Here is a 22,568-nt window from a genome sequence, read left to right on the forward strand (position 1 = left end):
GAAGACGCTTATGACGACGCGTGCGCGTGACGTCACGGATTGTAGAGGACATTTTGTTCCAGCACCGATCCCAGTTATAAATCGCCTGCTTTAATCGCATTGTTACACAGTATTCTGGACGTCTGTGTTGCTGAATCTTTTGCAATTTGTTCAGATGATAATGGAGACGTCAAAGAAGAAAGATGTAGGTGGGAAGCGGTGTATTGCGGCCGCCTTTAGCAACACAAACACAGCCGGTGTTTCCTTATTTCCTTGTTTACATTCCCGAAAGATGACGGTGAAGCTTTACTATGGAACAGAGCGGTCAAGTGAACGTGGTTCCCTACCACATGTCAACCGGCAGGTTTCGGTGACATAATGGGGGTAATAAGTTGGCTCTTACCGTAGACATGAGCGGAGAGCTTGCGTCGTTCCTCCTGCAGCTGTGAACTCTCTTGCCTCCTCCCACCGGCCGACCCCGACCGTCGGATGCTTACACCGTGAAGGATATGTAAAAAAAAAAAATCTCAGCCCTGCTGCCTTCGCCTCTTCCCTCGGAGACACTGGCGGTCACCACACCCCTCCGACTTTCAGGTTGTACAGGTACGACCATATAATCTCACTAAAACACTAGTAACACAATAAGCAGACAAGGGATTGTCCAGAATTATCCTAGTAAATGTTTCTAATAACATCTGAATCGCTCCCACTGCCCACTTTTTTTTTTCTAGTCCTTCACTCTCACTTTCCTCATCCACAAATCTTTCATCCTCGCTCAAATTAATGGGGAAATCGTCGCTTTCTCGGTCCGAAACGCTCTCGCTGCTGGTGGCCATGATTGTAAACAATGTTCAGATGTGAGACGCTCCACAACCCGTGACGTCACGCGCACATCGTCTGCTACTTCCGGTACAGGCAAGGCTTTTTTATTAGCGACCAAAGCTTGCGAACTTTATCGTCGATGTTTTCTACTAAGTCCTCTCAGCAAAAATATGGCAAGATCGCAAAATGATCAAGTATGACACATAGAATGGACCTGCTATCCCCGTTTAAATAAGAAAATCTCATTTCAGTAGAGCTTTAATTATAACACCTATATACGGCTTTTCATTTTTTGTGGCTGCAGACAGATTATTTTGTTTGGTCCAATATGGCTCTTTTAACGTTTCAGGTTGCCGACCCCTGCCATAGGCCAATAAAAAATGCATACACAATTGTTCTTGTGCAATCTGGGGAAATTGCAGCAGTTATAAATTGTAGTGCTGTCAAGCGGTTAATAACCCTAATTAATCTCACTTTAAGGGTGCAGTATTTTCATTTAAATTCTTTACATTACTGCGGGTGATCACAAGATTGATATGTATTAGAACGGGGATCACCAACCTTTCTGAAACCAAGAGCTACTTCTTGGGTACTGATTAATGCGAAGGGCTACCAGTTTGATACACACTTAAATTAATTGCAAGGTATAGCCAATTTGCTCAATTTACCTTTGGTAAATAAATCTATATATATATTAAAAAAAATTGCTATTTCTGTCCGTCATTCCGTCGTACTTTTTTTTTCTTTTTTCGGAAGGTTTTTTGTAGAGAATAAATGATGAAAAAAACACTTAATTGAACGTTTTAAAAGTGGAGAAAACACAAATTAAGTTTTGAAACATATTTTATCTTCAAGTTCAACTCTTTAAAATTCAAAATTCAACCGAAAAAAAGAAATGAAAAACTAGCTAATTCGAATCTTTTTAAAAAAATTAAAAAAATAATTTATGGAACATCATTAGTAATTTTTCCTGATTAAGATTAATTTTAGAATTTTGATGACATGTTTTAAATAGGTTAAAATCAATCTGCACTTTGTTAGAGTATATAACAAATTGGACCAAGCTAGATTTTTAACAAAGACAAACCATTATTTCTTCTAGATTTTCCAGAACAAAAATTTTAAAAGAAATTCAAAAGACTTTGAAATAAGATTTTATAGATTTGCCAGAATATTTTTGTTTGAATTTTAATCATAATACGTTTGAAGAAATATTTCACAAATATTCTTCGTCGAAAAAACAGAAGCTAAAATGAAGAATCAAATGAAAATGTATTTATCATTCTTTACAATAATAAAAAAAAAAAAACTTTAACATTGATTTAAATTGTCAGGAAAGAAGAGGAAGGAATTTAAAAGGTAAAAAGGTATATGTGTTTGAAAACCCTAAAATATTTTTTAAGGTTGTATTTTTTCTCTAAAATTTTCTTTCAAAGTAAAGTAAAAAAAATTTTTTATTTATTTAAACAAGTGAAGACCAAGTCTTTAAAATATTTTCTTGGATTTTCAAATTCTATTTGAGTTTTGTCTCTCTTAGAATTAAAAATGTCGAGCAAAGCGAGACCAGCTTTCTGGTAAATAAATACAATTTTAAAAAATAGAGGCAGCTCACTGGTAAGTGCTGCTATTTGAGCTATTTTTAGAACAGGCTAGCGGGCGACTCATCTGGTCCTTACGGGCTGCATTAGAAAAATATACACTTGAACAGATGCCGTCTAAAATAAAACACCCATATCGAATGAAATCAACACACCAAAACAATAATACACTTTTCTGAGCAATGCAAGAGCTTAGGTCCACCCTGACGGCGAGCATTATCCGAAAACGAAAGTCTATTCAAAATTCGAGAGGGTTTGGAGGCTGGTTTCACTTCTAAGTACCTCACGTTTAATTTCTGCTTTGTTTTCTGCCGACATGAACAGAAGGAAATTGAGGGAATGCAATTAGCGCTTGTGCCAATAGAGGCCTCTGCTGCACAATAAAATATATAACAGTCTCCTATTTGAAAGTGCTAAGTGAAATTTGACATCTGGATGTTTGGTTTCATAGATGTCGTTTTTATTGTATTACATTGCATAATACTGCTGATTAAATGAAGAATCCACCTGACACAAATGTAGTTGGAGCCTATGTTTCTCTCATATGCACAAACAGATCTAATTCATAGTATACTAATACTGTGAAAAGTAGTATAACATCAGTTACCCAGTATATATGTTCCCTTGGTACAAAACCCCAAAACCAGTGAAGTTGGCACATCGTGTAAATCTTAAATAAAAACAGAATACAATGATTTGCAAATACTTTCCAACTTATATTCAATTGAATAGACTGCAAAGACAAGATTCTTAAAGGCCTACTGAAACCCACTACTACCGACCACACAGTCTGATAGTTTATATATCAATGATGAAATATTCAAAAATGTGTCTTTTAAGCCTCAGGGCTAATATAGTCCGGGATTTACGTTATACACTTGTGCCATCTAACACCTTAGACCAGGGGTCACCAACGCGGTGCCCGCGGGCACCAGGTAGCCCGTAAGGACCAGATGAGTCGCCCGCTGGCCTGTTCTAAAAATAGCTCAAATAGCAGCACTTACCAGTGAGCTGCCTCTATTTTTCAAATTGTATTTATTTACTAGCAAGCTGATCTCGCTTTGCTTGACATTTTTAATTCTAAGAGAGACAAAACTCAAATAAAATTTGAAAATCCAAGAAAATATTTTAAGGATTTAGTCTTCATTGTTTAAATAAATTATTTTATTGATTTACTTTGCTTCTTATAACTTTCAGAAAGACAATTTTAGAGAAAAAATACAACATTAATTGATTTTAGAATTTTTAAACATATACTTTTTTACCTTTTAAATTCCTTCCTCTTCTTTCCTGACAATTTAAATTAATGTGTAAGTATTTTCTTTTATTATTGTAAAAAATAATAAATACATTTTAATTTAGTTCTTCATTTTAACTTCTGTTTTCTCTACGAATAGTATTTGTGAAATATTTCTTCAATCTTATTATGATTAAAATTCAAAAAAAATATTCTGGCATATCTAGAAAATCTGTAGAATCAAATTTAAATCTTATTTAAGAGGCTTTTGATTTTCTTTTAAAATTTTTGTTCTGGGAAATCTAGAAGAAATAATGATTTGTCTTTGTTAGAAATATAGCTTGGTCCAATTTGTTATATATTCTAACAAAGTGCAGATTGGATTTTAACCTATTTAAATCATGTCATTAAATATTTAAAATTAATCTTAATCAGGAAAAATTACTAATGATGTTCCACATTTCGAATTAGCTAGTTTATGCCTTCTTTTTTTCGGTTGAATTTTGAATTTTAAAGAGTCGAAATTAAAGATAAACTATGTTTCGAAATTTAATTTTCTTTTTTGATTGGGTTTTCTCCCCTTTTAAACCCTTTAATTAAGTGTTTTTTTCATCATTTATTCTCTACAAAAAAAGCTTCCATGGAAGGAAAAAAAATGTCTGACGGAATTTTTTTTTTAATATATTTATCTGTTTATATATATATATATATTTATTGCGAGAAATCATTAAGAAGATCAGTGTTTCCACAAAGATAAATATCATTAATTATTAATAATAACAGAGTTAAAGGTAAATTGAAAAAATTGGCTATTTCTGGCAATTTATTTAAGTGTGTATCAAACTGGTTGCCCCCTTGCATTAATCAGTACTCAAGAAGTAGCTCTTGGTTTCAAAAAGGTTGGTGACCCCTGCCTTAGACTTAATGTCAAACAGCACTTGCAAATAATGATATGATGGTAATAAAAGAAGATGTAACAACTAGGCTTTTTTTTTCAAACATTGCAATAAAAAAATAGATTTTATTATTAAAAACACACACTAATTACAGAACATTTGCACCATAAAGTACTTTAATTTATATCAAAGTACCATATTGGTTCAAATGTGAATGGTACCATTCCAAAATATGGTTCTGAAGTGAAGACTTCAGAACCATACTATACCCCCAGGAGCCCCCATGTAAATTGGGTTTGAGACCCCTGATTTATTTGAAATAACAGTCACCACTGCACCTCTGACCAAATTAATTGCAGAAGTTCATATTATTAAAAAAAATAAAAATAAATAAAAGTTGCAGCAGGGGAAATGTCCAAATGATTTCCTTAGTATGAGCTAATAAAATTTCAGTCATTAACACATTTGGCATAATTTCACTTTAGACTGCATCATTTATTTTTAATCAAATTGAAAGAGTGGACCGGCCCGACCTTGCCGATGTGAAGTATGAACATTTGATTGCAGGGATGAGGTGTCATTTAATTGATTTCAGCCTCCTGCTTCATCCACAACTGTGAGTGGATCAAAATAGTAATAAGAGTTTATTGAATGGCATAACTTAGCTCCGTAGCGTGTGAAGGGAGCGCTCGAAATGGTGATGCAGAGGTCGTGAGGCACTGACTTATTTTTCAAACCTTCCATTCTTCTACTCCAATCAGTGTTGATTTAGGTTGCTCGTTACAGTAAGAACAGATATATATGTTATATATATATATATATATATAGAGAGAGAGAGAGAATAATTAACTGTTGGTTATTATGGTTGTTAAGAATTCCCCATGTTATTTACGTTTCAAATACTTTATTTTGAAGCATTTCTTGAGAGTGTCACTTCCGCTTCCCGTTTGACGTGTGTTAATGTGTGCTGACTTGTTTCTCAATCAATCAATCAATCAATGTTTACTTATATAGCCCTAAATCACTAGTGTCTTAAAGGGCTGCACAAACCACTACGACATCCTCGGTAGGCCCACATAAGGGCAAGGAAAACTCACACCCAGTGGGACGTCGGTGACAATGATGACTATGAGAACCTTGGAGAGGAGGAAAGCAGTGGATGTCGAGCGGGTCTAACATGATACTGTGAAAGTTCAATCCATAATGGATCCAACACAGTCGCGAGAGTCCAGTCCAAAGCGGATCCAACACAGCAGCGAGAGTCCCGTTCGCAGCGGAGCCAGCAGTAAACCATCCCAAGCGGAGGCGGATCAGCAGCGCAGAGATGTCCCCAGCCGATACACAGGCAAGCAGTACATGGCCACCGGATCGGACCGGACCCCCTCCACAAGGGAGAGTGGGACATAGGAGAAAAAGAAAAGAAACGGCAGATCAACTGGTCTAAAAAGGGAGTCTATTTAAAGGCTAGAGTATACAAATGAGTTTTAAGGTGAGACTTAAATGCTTCTACTGAGGTGGCATCTCGAACTGTTACCAGGAGGGCATTCCAGAGTACTGGAGCCCGAAATGAAAAAGCTCTATAGCCCGCAGACTTTTTTTGGGCTTTGGGAAGCCGGAGTCCTTTGAACGCAGATTTCTTGCCGGGACATATGGTACAATACAATCGGCAAGATAGGATGGAGCTAGACCGTGTAGTATTTTATACGTAAGTAGTAAAACCTTAAAGTCACATCTTAAGTGCACAGGAAGCCAGTGCAGGTGAGCCAGTACAGGCGTAATGTGATCAAACTTTCTTGTTCTTGTCAAAAGTCTAGCAGCCGCATTTTGTACCAACTGTAATCTTTTAATGCTAGACATGGGGAGACCCGAAAATAATACGTTACAGTAATCGAGACGAGACGTACCAAACGCATGGATAATGATCTCAGCGTCTTTAGTGGTCAGAATGGAGCGAATTTTAGCGATATTACGGAGATGAAAGAAGGCCGTTTTAGTAACACTTTTAATGTGTGCCTCAAAGGAGAGAGTTGGGTCGAAGATAATACCCAGATTCTTTACCGTGTCGCCTTGTTTAATTGTTTGGTTGTCAAATGTTAGAGTTGTATTATTAAATAGAGGTCGGTGTCTAGCAGGACCGATAATCAGTATTTCCGTTTTTTTGTCGTTGAGTTGCAAAAAGTTAGCGGACATCCATTGTTTAATTTCATTAAGACACGCCTCCAGCTGACTACAATCCGGCGTGTTTCTCTGTTATGTTTAATCGGTGCTCTAGTCCTTGACGATGTGAGTATGTTAATTATTATTTAAGAATCATTTAGTTTATTAATAGACATCACTGTGTTTGTGTAACATTTACTGGTGTTCTATTAATATTATTAGTGCTGTGTTGTCAGAATGCTACGAGCTAACATCTCCCTGTTTAGGATAGCATTGATGCTACTAATGTGGCTAGTTCATGTGCCATTGTGAAAATGCAATATATTATGTCTGTATTACTTTACTTAGAGCATATCTATAGGCATAATATAATATATTATATATATATATATATATATATATATATATATATATTGTTGTTTGTATAAATTACATAAATATTGATGGGTGTTTGTTTGTGGTTTACAGATACTAACTGCACCTAATATAACTCAATATGCACCATTAAAGTTGGAAGAGTCCAAATGATGACCGTGTGTCCTCTGACCGGAACCCCAACGTGGTCAATATCCCAAAAAAACAGTCGCAGAGTTTAATACTCAACAATGTTGTTTTCAAATACTTCATAATCCGATATTTAACTACAAAATCAACCAGTGATGATGTCATAGACTGAGTTTCGATTTCTGACCTGCGTTTGATAGGGATAGTCGTGTCTATCTAAATATCGATATCGATAACATTAATATCGGCATTACATGTATACTAGCGGGATGGGATCGATACTGAAGGCAGCCCGTCGTGATGGATGTGTTAGGCAGAGCTGTGGCCACGATCTTGGAATTGAACCGCAAATTGGATAACATCTCGGAGAAGCTGCCTATTTTGCAAGTCGAAACAATTTCAGAACAGTTGACAAACCATTGGAATGTGTTTGCTCACGTTCAAAAGCAAAGTTAAGTTCCTAAAAAGAGGTCCCACTGTATGTCTGTTCTAGGTCAGGCCTCTTCTGAAAATGTAATGTCTTTGTACGTTTTAAGTGCAATGACAATTAAGTTCTATTCCATATTCCACTTCTGTTGCTTCCACTTACTTGATTTTCCTCAGAGTTCATGCAAGTGCAGGGTTTTTTCTTTGTTTTTTCCCGAGCCTGTCAGTGTGTATCTCTCTCGTTCTCGAGCTGCTGCTCACTCAGGCACACACTCCCATCCCCTTACCTGGTTCACTCACCACTGACTTCATTTTTCATGCAAATATCCTGCAATGGAACTTTTTGACGTTGTTTTGTTGACATTCTTGTATTTACATTTTTCTTAGATTACACCATTGTTCTTAAACAATGGGGTTCTATTAAACGTGATAAGGGGATTTTTTAAAATTAAATTCCTTATATATTTACCCAACCCAAAACCAGTTGGCATGTTGTGTAAATACTAAATAAAAACAGAATACAATGATTGGCTAATTCTTTTCAACCTATATTTAATTGAATAAACTGCAAGGACAAGATATTTAATGTTCAAACTTATTTTTTCTTTGGAAATAATCATTAACTCAGAATTTATTGGCAGCAACACATTGCAAAAAAGTTGGCATAGGGGCATTTTTACCACTGTGTTACATAGCCTTTCCTTTTAAAAACACTCAGTAAACGTTTGGGAACTGAGGAGACCGATTTTTGAAGCTTTTCAGGTGGAATTCTTTCCGAATCTTGGTTGATGTACAGCTTAAGTTGTTCAACAGTCCGAGGTCTCCATTGTGGTATTTTAAGCTTCATATTGCGCTACACATTTTCAATTGGAGACAAGGTACCCGCACTCTTTTATTATAAAGCCACGCTTTTGTAACACATGAAGAATGTGGCTTGGCATTGTTTTGCTGAAATAAGCAGGGGCGTCCATGAAAAAGGCATTGCTTGGATGGCAAAAACCTGTATGTACCTTTCAGCATTAATGGTGCCTTCACGGATGTGTAAGTTAGCCATGCCTTGGGCACTAATACACCGCCATACTATCACAGATGCTGGCTTTTCAACTTTGCGCTTATAACGATCCGGTTGGTTCGTTTTTCTTCTTTGGTCTGGAGGACACGACGTCCACAGTTTCCAAAAAACGATTTGAAATGTGGACTCGTCAGCCCACAGAACACTTTTCCACTTTGCATCAGTCCATCTTAGATGAGCTAGGCCCAGCGAAGCTGGCAGCGTTTCTGGGTGTTGTTGATAAATGGCTTTTGCTTTGCATAGTAGAGTTTTAACTTGCATTTACAGATGTAGCGGCCAACTGTAGTTACTGAAAGTGGTTTTCTGAAGTGTTCCTGAGCTCATTATTATAATGTTATTATTAATATTGTTAAATGATCATGACATTTCAAGTTATTTTTAATGTATTTAGAACATGTATAGAGTATGGTAGATCACATATTTCTAATTCCTCATTACATGTCCAAAGAGGAGTAGGAAGGAGCACATTTTATCTAAAATAGCAATTTCTTACAGATTTGTTAGTTCTCTCTCTGGAACACAAAATAAATAAATCTCGTCCACTCCTATTATTGGATCAGGAAATTTGCAAATTCAGCTATTTAAACATAAGAAACTATAAAAAAAAAAAAGGTCATCATGCATCAAATAAATGAATCCATAAATATTTACAGTAAATATTAATAGTAATAAATATAATTAGGAAATAAGATAAATTAAAAAATACATATTTGTCAAATAATATTTATTGAAGTGATTATTGTTGCCTGCCTTCTTTGGCCTAACTTCACTCTTAGCATGTAATGTCATGGAAGAAGTCACACTATTGCCCAACTAGAGTAGACATTGAAAAAGTTATTTTTTATTTTTATTTTTTCTTGTGGGTGTAATAATAAATGAGAAAATGACCTGGAAATCCCATATAAAAAATACACAACATAAAGTAGCAGGAAATATTTTAATGATGAAAAAAGCAAAATATGTTCTAGACAAAAAATTACTCTATATTATCTACTGCTTGGTACATACTTGCCAACCCTCCCGGATTTTCCAGGGGACTCCCGAAATTCAGCGCCTCTCCCTAAAACCTCCCGGGACAAATTTTCTTTCGAAATTCAGGCGGAGATGGAGGCCATGCTCCCTCCAGCTCCATGCGGACCTGAGTGAGGACAGCCTGTTTTCACCTCCGCTTTCCCACAATATAAAAGCGTGCCTGCCCAATGACGTTATAACTGTAGAATGATCGAGGGCGAGTGCTTGGTTTCTTATGTGGGTTTATTGTTAGGCAGTTTCATTAACGTTCTCCCAAAGCGGTAACAACACACAACAACAGCAGTCACGTCTTCTTCTACCGTAAAGCAGTTTGTCTGCCGTAAACAGCAATGTTGTGACACTCTTAAACAGGACAATACTGCCATCTACTGTACATGCATATGGTTAGAAAAATAGTGACAGAGAATAGAACAGGGATGGACAATTCCACCCTTAACTCAACAATGAGTAGATGTATATGTGTGTGTATATGTATAAATAACACTGAAATTCTACTATTTCTTATAAATATACATATATATACATATATATATATATATATATATATATATATATATATATATATAATACCATTAATAAATATATAGCTAGAATTCACTGAAAGTCAAGTATTTCTTATATATATACTGTATATACATATATATATATATATTTATACATATATATATATATATATATATATATATATATACATATATATATATATATATATATATGAAATACTTGACTCTTAACCACGCCCCCCCCCAACCACGTGGGTGGGGCTTTTTTTTTTCTAGTCCTTCACTCTCACTTTCCTCATCCACAAATCTTTCATCCTCGCTCAAATTAATGGGGAAATCGTCGCTTTCTCTGTCCGAATTGCTCTCGCTGCTGGTGGCCATGATTGTAAACAATGTGCGGATGTGAAGAGCTCCACAACCCGTGACGTCACGAGCACATCGTCCGCTACTTCCGGTACATGCAAGGCTTTTTTATTAGCGACCAAAAGTTGCAAACTTTATCGTCGATGTTCTCTACTAAATCCTTTCAGCAAAAATATGGCAATATCGCGAAATGATCAAGTATGACATATAGAATGGACCTGCTATCCCCGTTTAAATAAGAAAATCTCATTGCAGTAGGCCTTTAAACTTCTGGAAAATGCTATATTGTTCATTGTATTCAGAATGAATTGGCCTACAAATGAAGAACAGGAAGTCATCATGTCTTAGTACTGGAGCTGTTATGTGGTAGAAAAGGGGTAGGATTAAATAAGCTCCAAGAAAAATTGAAGTGCATCATACTGAAATGTTATACATGTTCGAAATAAACTCCAGCCAACTCCATATCATACTCTGTTTTTTTTTTATTTATTACAAGGAGAGTAAAGAAAAGTCCAATCTCATGTGTTTTTGTTTTCTGCTCGACACACCACATTGCAGCTAAAATGCCTCGCCGGATGTCAACAAAAGGCAGATTTACAGGAAATCCCGTTTAAAGTGCACTGACTTTAATTGGGACTTTTGTGAATGATCATTTTTCAACACGGGGGTTTGGGCATCTTTTCTGGAAAGGCAAAAGTAAACATAAGAAAGTGCAGTTTATTAGAAGAGCATACAAAAAGCAACGTTTATTTTCACCCTCCATCCTGGATTTTTGGAGCACACTACAAAAGACAGAAATGTACAAAATAGCAATGAAAACACGAGTGCAGAAGACAGTTGTATTTTGCTTTGCAGTGCCACACTCTTTCTAGTCACTGTTGCATAAAGTGCTTTTTTTTTTTTTTTTTTTTTTTTTGACATATCAGTGTCAATATTCTAGAACAGGGGTCGGGAACCTTTTTTGGCTAAGGGAGCCATGAAAGCCAAATATTTAAAAATGTATTTCCGTGAGAGCCATGTAATATTTTTTTAACAAAATGCGTGCATTTTTATGTAAAAGCAACATTTTTTTAGTCCAGGGGTGTCCAAACTTTTTCTACTGAGGGCCGCACACTAAAACATCAAAGCAAGCGAGGGCCATTTTGATATGTTTTATTTCCAAAACCAATACAATATATGTATAACAAATGTACATTCAAGCCTCCACTCAGGCTTGATCCCAGGGACCCCAAAGGGTTTTGGTCCAAAAATTAAAAAAAAAAGTGTAATTTTTCAGTATTATTATTTGTATTATTATTCAAGGTTTAAATCTCTATATCCACATTAGGTCTCTCTGTCAATATAATGTTTTTACAGATTTAAGTTGTATGCTATTGTTGTCAAAGAAAACCCTGTTTTTTGTGGAAAAAAAAACACAAAATATGCAATATTTTCACCCAATAAAATGTGGAATATTTTAGATTATATAATAATTGGAGCCTTAAAAATGTCAATAACTCATAACAACATTAATATTAATTATTATATATATTTTTTTTGAGCAATGATACTTAAAAAAAAACAAAATAAATCACACAAATTATTGGGGATCCAACAGGATTATCACGAAAGTGTTAAACAATAAATAAAATTTTTACTGTTTACTTTTAACACCATGGTCTCAGATCTCTTTGTTAATTCATGTTTTTTGTTTGTTCGTTTTAGGCCCTTCTTTAAAAAAAACAACTGTTTTTTTATACGGCAAATACAAAATATGCAACATCCATCCATCCATGTACTACCGCTTATTCCCTTTCAGGGTGACGAGGAGCGGTTGAGCCTATCTCAGCAACAATCGTGCGGAAGGCGGTGTACACCCTGGAGGCCACGCCCCCTCCAGCTCCATGCGGACCTGAGTGAGGACAGCCTGTTTTCACGTCCGCTTTCCCACAATATAAAAGCGTGCCTGCCCAATGACGTTATAACTGTAGAATGATCGAGGGCGAGTGCTTGGTTTCTTATGTGGGTTTATTATTAGGCAGTTTCATTAACGTTCTCCCAACGCGGTAACAACATACAACAACAGCAGTCACGTTTTCTTCTACCGTAAAGCAGTTTGTCTGCCGTAAACAGCAATGTTGTGACACTCTTAAACAGGACAATACTGCCATCTACTGTACATGCATATGGTTAGAAAAATAGTGACAGAGAATAGAACAGGGATGGACAATTCAACCCTTAACTCAATAATGAGTAGAGGTGTATATGTGTGTGTATATGTGTAAATAAATTAACACTGAAATTCTACTATTTCTTATAAATATAAATATATATATATATATATATACATATATATATATATATATATATATAATACCATTAATAAATATATAGCTAAAATTCACTGAAAGTCAAGTATTTCTTATCTATATATATATATATATATATATATATATATATATATATATATATATATATATATATGAAATATATATATATGAAATATTTGACTCTTAACCACGCCCCACCTCCAGCCACGGGGGTGGGGCTTTTTTTTTTCTAGTCCTTCACTCTCACTTTCCTCATCCACTAATCTTTCATCCTCGCTCAAATTAATGGGCAAATCGTCGCTTTCTCTGTCCGAATCGCTCTCGCTGCTGGTGGCCATGATTGTAAACAATGTGCGGATGTGAAGAGCTCCACAACCCGTGACGTCACGAGCACATCGTCTGCTACTTCCGGTACATGCAAGGCTTTTTTATTAGCGACCAAAAGTTGCAAACTTTATCGTCGATGTTCTCTACTAAATCCTTTCAGCAAAAATATGGCAATATCGCGAAATGATCAAGTATGACACATAGAATGGACCTGCTATCCCCGTTTAAATAATAAAATCTCATTGCAGTAGGCCTTTAAACTTCTGGAAAATGCTATATTGTTCTTTGTATTCAGAATGAATTGGTCTACAAATGAAGAACAGGAAGTCATCATGTCTTAGTACTGGAACTGTTATGTGGTAGAAAAGGGGTAGGATTAAATAAACTCCAAGAAAAATTGAAATGTAACATACTGAAATGTTATACATGTTCGAGATCTTCAGCCAACTCCATATCATACTCTGTTTTTTTTTAATTTATTACAAGGAGAGTAAAGAAAAGTCCAATGTCATGTGTTTTTGTTTTCTGCTCGACACACCACATTGCAGCTAAAATGCAACAAAAGGCAGATTTACAGGAAATCCCGTTTAAAGTGCACTGACTTTAATAGGGACTTTTGTGAATGATCATTTTTCAACACGGGGGTTTGGGCATCTTTTCTGGAAATGCAAAAGTAAACATAAGAAAGTGCAGTTTATTAGAAGAGCGTACAAAAAGCAACGCTTATTTTCACCCTCCATCCTGGATTTTTGGAAACAGAAAATAAATGAGAACACACTACAAAAGACAGAAATGTACAAAATAGCAATGAAAACATGAGTGCAGAAGACAGTTGTATTTTTCTTTGCAGTGCCACACTCTCTCTAGTCACTGTTGCATAAAGTGCTTTTATTTTTTTTATTTTTTTTTTTTTTTGACATATTTTTTGACACAATATTCTAGAACAGTGGTCGGGAACCTTTTTGGCTAAGGGAGCCATGAAAGCCAAATATTTAAAAATGTTTTTCCGTGAGAGCCATTTTAACAAAACGCGTGCATTTTTATGTAAAAGCAACATTTTTTTAGTCCAGGGGTGTCCAAACTTTTTCTACTGAGGGCCGCACACTAAAACATCAAAGCAAGCGAGGGCCATTTTGATATGTTTTATTTCAAAAACCAATACAATATATGTATAACAAATGTACATTCAAGCCTCCACTCAGGCTTGATCCCAGGGACCCCAAAGGGTTTTGGTCCAAAAAATTAAAAAAAAAGTGTAATTTTTCAGTATTATTATTTGTATTATTATTCAAGGTTTAAATCTCTATATCCACATTAGGTCTATCTGTCAATATAATGTTTTTACAGATTTAAGTTGTATGCAATTGTTGTCAAAGAAAACCCTGTTTTTTGTGGAAAACCCCCCACAAAATATGCAATATTTTCACCCAATAAAATGTGGAATATTTTAGATTATATAATAATTGGAGCCTTAAAAATTTCAATAACTCATAACAACATTAATATTAATTATTTGGGGGTTTTTTTTGAGCAATGATACTTAAAAAAAACCAAAATAAATCACACAAATTATTGGGGATCCAACAGGATTACCACGAAAGTGTTAAACAATAAATAATACATTTTTTACTGTTTACTTTTAACACCATGGTCTCAGATCTCTTTGTTAATTCATGTTTTTTGTTTGTTCGTTTTAGGCCCTTCTTTAAAAAAAAAAAAAACAGTTTTTTTATATGGCAAACACAAAATATGCAACATCCATCCATCCATGTTCTACCGCTTATTCCCTTTCGGGGTGATGAGGAGCGCTGGAGCCTATCTCAGCTACAATCGCGCGGAAGGCGGTGTACACCCTGGACAAGTCGCAACTTCATCACAGGGCTAACACAAACGGACATACAACAAACACGCTAAGGCCAATTTTAGTGTTGCCAATCAACCTATTTGATTGATCGATTGATACTTTTATTAGTAGATTGCACAGTACAGTACATATTCCGTACAATTGAATGCAACATATTTTATTTAATCATATTTTTAGAATGTACCATGGGGCCGTTAAAAATGGTCCCCGGGCCGCACTTTGGACATCCCTGTTTTAGTCCTCTTATTCTTTTTCATAACATTGTTATTCTGAAGCTAACCAATAATAAGTACAATACTTCTTGCCATTGATGCGACTTATTGAACAGGTGAGGTAGAAAAACGGACGGATGGATTAAAATGTTCTTATATTTTGAACGTTACTTTAAACACTGTGATTACCAGCGGAATTATTCATTACTTATCGTGTTTAGGAATGTCAGCTAAGATGTATCTGAGAGCCAAATGCAGTCAACCAAAGAGCCACATTTGGCTCGAGAGCCATACAGTGGGGCAAAAAAGTATTTAGTCAGCCACCGATTGTGCAAGTTCTCCCACTTAAAATGATGACAGAGGTCTGTAATTTTCATCATAGGTACACTTCAACTGTGAGAGACAGAATGTGGACCAAAAAATCCAGGAATTCACATTGTAGGAATTTTTTATAATTTCTTTGTAAATTATGGTGGAAAATAAGTATTTGGTCAACCATTCAAAGCTCTCACTGATGGAAGGAGGTTTTGGCTCAAAATCTCACGATACATGGCCCCATTCATTCTTTCCTTAACACGGATCAATCGTCCTGTCCCCTTAGCAGAAAAAACAGCCCCAAAGCATGATGTTTCCACCCCCATGCTTCACAGTAGGTATGGTGTTCTTGGGATGCAACTCAGTATTCTTCTTCCTCCAAACATGACGAGTTGAGTTTATACCAAAATGGATACATGGATGATACAGCAGAGGATTGGGAGAATGTCATGTGGTCAGATGAAACCTAAATAGAATTTGGTATAAACTCAACCCGTCGTGTTTGGAGGAAGAAGAATACTGAGTTGCCTCCCAAGAACACCACACCTACTGTGAAGCATGGGGGCGGAAACATCATGCTTTGGTGCTGTTTTTCTGCTAAGGGGACAAGACGATTGATCCGTGTTAAGGAAAGAATGAATGAGGCCATGTATCGTGAGATTTTGAGCCAAAACCTCCTTCCATCAGTGAGAGCTTTGAATGGTTGACCAAATACTTATTTTCCACCATAATTTACAGATAAATTCTTTAAAATTGTGAATTCCTGGATTTTTTTTTTTCACATTCTGTCTCTCACAGTTGAAGTGTACCTATGATGAAAATTACAGACCTCTGTCATCATTTTAAGTGGGAGAACTTGCACAATCGGTGGCTGACTAAATACTTTTTTGCCCCACAGTTCTGGAACAAAGCAGAATTGCAACAAAGTTGACCCCCGCCACCGGCATTTCAAATCATTTGCAACCAAGCTGGATCGCGTATCAATCAAAACACATTTGCGTTTGTTTGTTATTGCTAAAGATATGGACGCTGACACATCCAGATGTTGTGCGGCAGAGTCCACGGAACAAAGGATTCCTATTATTCTCGCCACGTCCGACTGAACATAATCAGACGAGGAATACTCGCCGAAGGTTGTCACTCAAAGTCAAAGAACGCTCATGATAAGAATAACAATGCAATAATAATAATAATAATAATACAGAGCTTTAAACTATTTAACATTTCACTTTGTCTACTCGGTATGCAGCGTAGGTTTGCAGTGAAACCTCATCACTGTCAAGGAAAAGCTCGTAGCTCTGTTTGAACACCTCTCCCGTCCAAAGGCAAAACCTGGTAACTCACTTCTAGCTGATTTTGAGAAAACCAAGGAAAACCAATCCATCTTGATGCTGTCTTACAAAGATCTACAAAGTCATCAAACGTATAGATGTGTTCTTGAGCTTTCGTTTTCTTGCCGATCGAGCCATGGATTGAATCTGCTCTCATGAACGTGTGTGCCCTTTCTCCAGATATTTTATCACAATCTTGGGTGGGCCCCATTCTACGTTTGCACATTGAGCAAGAGCCGTGTACAGCGTCCAGTTTTTATTTTGACCTCCACAGTTATCTGCCCAAAAGAGTATGCAAGGGGAAGAATCAAGAACAATACATTTAATGAAGGTGCTTGGGCCAATCTTCCAAATATCCCCTGGTGCCATAATATCACAAAATCAGGTTGAGCGTCGGCCCCCATTCGTGCAAATGTCTCATTAAAGACAATAAGGCAACTGACAAAGATGCTCCGATTGGTCCCTTGAGATAATAGGTTTTTCTGTTGTATCCACGCGGTTATGTGGTAGTTGCTAGGTCCTGCCATGCGCGTAACAGCTTACTTACGGAAAAAACTACAATATCGCATCATGCACTAATGTAAAGCATCACCTAGGAACTCCAAGGTTATTATCAGCTCAGTTTTGACCAAAATTGAGTTATTGGGTTTTGCCTTTGGACGGGAGACCTGGAGGTTTGGTATGGTAATGTAGCAGCTGAAAACTCCTATAGTCATAACTGATTAAAAAAAAAAAGACTTGTAATACAGCTACGGTTCTTAAAGGGGAACATTATCACCAGACCTATGTAAGCGTCAATATATACCTTGATGTTGCGGAAAAAAGACAATATGTTTTTTTAACCGATTTCCGAACTCTAAAAGGGTGAATTTGGCGATTTAAACGCGATGACCTTTCACCCGTGACGTCACAACATGAAGCAATCCGGGATTTTCTCAGTCTTATTACACACACCAAGTCAAATCAGCTCTGTTATTTTCAGTTTTTTCGACTGTTTTCCCGTACCTTGGAGACATCATGCCTCGTCGGTGTGTTGTCGGAGGGTGTAACAACACGATCAGGGACGGATTCAAGTTATAACAGTGGTCAAAAGATGCGAAAGTCCCTCGTTTGTTCCGCACACTTTACCGACGACAGCTATGCTACGACAGAGATGGCAAGAATGTGTGGATATCCTGCGACACTCAAATCAGATGCATTTCCAACAATAAAGTCAACGAAATCTGCAATATTGGAAAATAGACCACCACTGAATCTGCCGGAGTGCAAGGTATTCAGGGACGACGGCAGTCTGTTCCCGCAGACGAGCGAGGAAAACCCCCTGGATATGTTGGCTAAGACGTGATTTAGGCCACTTCTTTTTCTGTCTCATTGTGTCCACCAAACTTATAACGTTGTGCATGAATGCACAAAGGTGAGTTTTGTTGATGTTATTTACTTATGTGCTAATCAGACATATTTGGTCATGGCATGACTGCAGGCTAATCGATGCTAACATGCAATTTAGGCTAGCTGTATGTACATATTGCATCATTATGCCTCATTTCTAGCTATATTTGCATCCAGCCTTTCCCTCCACCCACATTTAATGCCAAACAAACACATACCAATTGTTGGTTAGAAGGCGATCGCCGAATTCGTCCTTGCTTCCTCCCGTGCCGCTGTCTGTCGTGATATGGCTCAATAGCTTCAGTTTCTTCTTCAATTTGGTTTTCGCTACCGGCCTCCACACTCCAACCATCCGTTTCCATACATGCGTAATCTGTTGAATCGCTTACGGAGCTGAAATCCGAGTCTGAATCCGAGCTAATATCACTATACCTTTCTGTGCTATCCGCCATGTTTGTTTCTGGTTGTTTCACGCAGTGACGTCACAGGTTAATGGACGGGTGGATATATCCATCCATCCATCCATCCATTTCCTACCGCTTATTCCCTAGGGGCGGCCTAGCTCAGTTGGTAGAGTGGCCGTGCCAGCAACTCGAGGGTTGCAGGTTCGATTCCTGCTTCCGCCATCCTAGTCACTGCCGTTGTGTCCTTGAGCAAGACACTTTACCCACCTGCTCCCAGTGCCACCCACACTGGTTTAAATGTAACTTAGATATTGGGTTTCACTATGTAAAGCACTTTGAGTCACTCGAGAAAAACGCTATATAAATATAATTCACTTCACTTCACTTTTGGGGTCGCGGTGGACGCTGGCGCCTATCTCAGCTACAATCGGGCGAAAGGCGGGGTACACCCTGGACAAGTCGGTACGCTGGCGCCTATCTCAGCTACAATCGGGCGGAAGGCGGGGTACACCCTGGACAAGTCGCCACCTCAACGATGGTTAAAATCAGGCACTTTGAAGCCGTTTTTCGGGATATTGCGTGATGGGTAAAATTTTTAGAAAAACTTTGAAAAATAAAATAAGCGACTGGGAACTGATTTTTATTGGTTTTAACCCTTCAGAAATGGTGATAATGTTCCCCTTTAAAACCTGGACGCACAGTTCAGATTTGACAAGCTAAATGATAAATGATAAATGGGTTGTACTTGTATAGCGCTTTTCTACCTTCAAGGTACTCAAAGCGCTTTGACACTACTTCCACATTTACCCATTCACACACACATTCACACACTGATGGAGGGAGCTGCCATGCAAGGCGCCAACCAGCACCCATCAGGAGCAAGGGTGAAGTGTCTTGCTCAGGACACAACGGACGTGACGAGGTTGGTACTAGGTGGGATTTGAACCAGGGACCCTCGGGTTGCGCATGGCCACTCTCCCACTGCGCCACGCCGTCAGCTATTGCCTTAAGCGTGATAATTATTGCGCATTAATGTGATTGTTTGCTGTGGCTCCTGATTATATTTTACAACTTTGCAATATTTCCGTCCGTCATCACCCGCGAAGCATTCAGTCCCTGCAGGAATTCGCAATTTTACACAAATTCAACCAAATTTTGCACGGCCTCACAATTGTGAAGTGAAATAAATAACTCAGATCATGTTTTGCTTATTAAAGTTAAAAATAAAGTACCACTGATCGTCACACACACACCAGGTGTAGTGAAATCACCCTCTGCATTTGACCCATCCCCTTGGTCCACCCCCTGGGAGGTGAGGGGAGCAGTGAGCAGCAGTGGTGGCCACGCTCAGGAATCATTTTGGTGATTTAACCTCCAAATCCAACCTTTCATGCCGAAGGTAATGGATCCCATTTTTATAGTGGTTGGTATGACTCGGCCGGGGTTTGAACTCACGACCTACCGATCTCAGGGCGGACACTATAACCACAAGGCGGTCTATATCAAACTTGGAGAAGACAAACCACCAAGTTTAAGTAAATAGTGGTATTTCAGTTTGAGCACGTAATAAGATATGGCCCCTTAGTACAATATTCGCAGGTAGATTGGATCACTTCTCGTAGGAAAAGAGGCTCTAATCGGGACTTCGGACTGCAAAAGTGATAGCCCTATCCTTGAGAAGAGACTACATGTCTAGCTCAATGCCAGCATTTAAGTTATGACTTAAAGCAGTTGCTTTCCAGACACATACACACAAACATCTCTTTTTATGGTCAGGATGTGCTCTCCTGATGTAGCACACACACAGAGAGACAGGAAGGAGGAATATAAAACTGACGGTTTGGCTTCTCCAGTTCCGCAGTCCTTCGTTTTTGACCTGAGCTCCTCCAAGAAACTGCATTCCTGTGTAATGACACTCGCTTGTAATAAAGCAACTTTTGGTTCAGTAAAGCGTCCCCTACATCGCTTTTTGATCCAGCCGCACCGCCGTGTCGCCCTTCTGTTCGGACGAAGACAACAAAACCAGAAATGCACTTCATCCGCCAAGGTCCTAGCATATTTGAGCTAATTTGTGTCATTTTTGCCAATCAAACTGTCTAAAAATATTCCTATTCGTTTCTTGTTACCCATGCCTTTGGCACTAATGCACCCCCATACGATCACAGATGCTGACTTTTTAACTTTGCGTCTATGACAGTCCGGTTGGCTCTTTTCCTCTTGGGTCCGGAGGACACGACGTCCACAGTTTCCAGAAACAATTTGAAATCTGGACTCGTCAGACCACAGAACACTTTTCCACTTCGCATCAGTCCATCATAGTTGAGCTTCGGGGCCAACAAAGCCGGCTGGGTTTCTGGGTGTTGTTGATAAATGGCTTTCGCTTTGCATAGTAGAGTTTTAACTTGCGCTTACAGATAGGGCGACAAACCGTAGTTACCGACAGTGGTTTTATGAAGTGTTCCTGAGTCCTTTACACACTGCTGTCGGTTTCGAACGTCACAGGCATTCAATGTTGGTTTTCAGCCTTGCCGCTTACGTCCAGTAATTTCTCCAGATTCTCTGAAACTTTTGATTATGTTACCGATCACCGATTTTTTTGTTTTGCAACGGTTGAACTAGCAAAGAGGCAGCGTTTACATGACGGATGTGTTGAAGCGTGACAATAGTCTCTCATTTTAACCAGCAAAAAAATTGCTTTCGATAGTTCCAAAATGCTCTTGACGATGCGGGGGTAATAAATGTGTTGGAACGTAAATTAATGTTTAAGATGGACACTTTTCAAGCGTAAAATTAACATCGAGTTCACCTTTTGCTTCCTTTGGTGGCATTTCATTCTGTAAATATAATTAATGAGTTATAATGACTTAAAGCAGTACAGTCATGCGAGATTAAGCTCTGAATATGTGATCCTAAGTTTCTGCCGTGTAGAAAGAGTAAAACATCAACACCGAATTTGTTTCTGCTTTTGGAGGTTCAGGGTTACAAGGAACACTTTAAAAAAAAATTGCAAATTCCTAAACGTCGATTCAATGTTATTGGAAGAAAAAAATAACAAAACTTTCTTCAGGCGTCACAAAAAAATCCTGCGAAATCTCGGAGTGGCTGATTTAATAACAACAATTCAATAGCATGACAATGCACTGCATTATCTTTGGAAAAATGAATAAAAGACAGGCACATTTTGGCTGCTAAACACATTCTAACAAGTAGAGTTGTACGCGGCAAACCTTCAAGCAACTAACTCATCTGTAAATTTCTCCCACAAAAAGTCGTATTGACAAAACTCCACACGGAATGTTTTTTGTTTTTTTTCCAAGGGAGTGTGCAAAGGTTCCGTGAGTCCTCCTACTGAGCCTTGTGTCTTGGGTAGTTGCTCATTTGAATGCTGTCCCCTTGAAGTCCAGGGTTGTAATAAGCCGAGCCACCGTAGTTCAGATCCAAAGGCTCGCTGGTGTCCAATCTAAGAACTGAAAAAAAAAAAAAATACTTGGAGTTTGCATTTGTGTTACAGAAATCATATTGTGATGTTTTAGGCTGAGATATATTAAATATTTCAATCCCAAGCACACCGAGTTTCTTATTTGTTGCAATTTAATAATTAGGTGCCAAAAACTATCATCACCATCTGCTACCATAATGTATTTCACCACCTAACATAAATCAAAGCAACCTCTGCAAACTGACAGTAGAGTAAGGAATAATACCAAAAAAAAGTAATAAAGACGCTGAAAAGAATGAAAAAATGTGTATAACTCCAGCTTGAAGAAGCTGATATCATAAAAACATATTTCGGTAGCAAGGACTATCTTAGAAGTTTTATTTCATTTT

The 22,568-nt window shown here is 37.6% G+C and overlaps 1 protein-coding gene across 3 annotated transcripts in view; it reads right to left on the reverse strand.

Annotated features, from left to right (window-relative positions):
* Window positions 1-13,899: 13,899 nt before the first annotated feature.
* Window positions 13,900-22,568, reverse strand: part of muc15 (mucin 15, cell surface associated) — a 35,282-nt gene continuing 26,613 nt past the window's right edge. For all 3 annotated transcript variants that reach the window (XM_061887335.1, XM_061887336.1, XM_061887337.1), the window contains one exon: window positions 13,900-22,207. In XM_061887335.1, coding sequence (XP_061743319.1) covers window positions 22,086-22,207 — 122 coding nt within the window. In that variant the 3' untranslated portion in view covers window positions 13,900-22,085. The remainder of the gene's footprint in view (window positions 22,208-22,568) is intronic.

Source organism: Nerophis ophidion, linkage group LG25, assembly GCF_033978795.1.
Source record: "Nerophis ophidion isolate RoL-2023_Sa linkage group LG25, RoL_Noph_v1.0, whole genome shotgun sequence".
NCBI classification, from domain to species: Eukaryota; Metazoa; Chordata; class Actinopteri; order Syngnathiformes; family Syngnathidae; genus Nerophis; species Nerophis ophidion.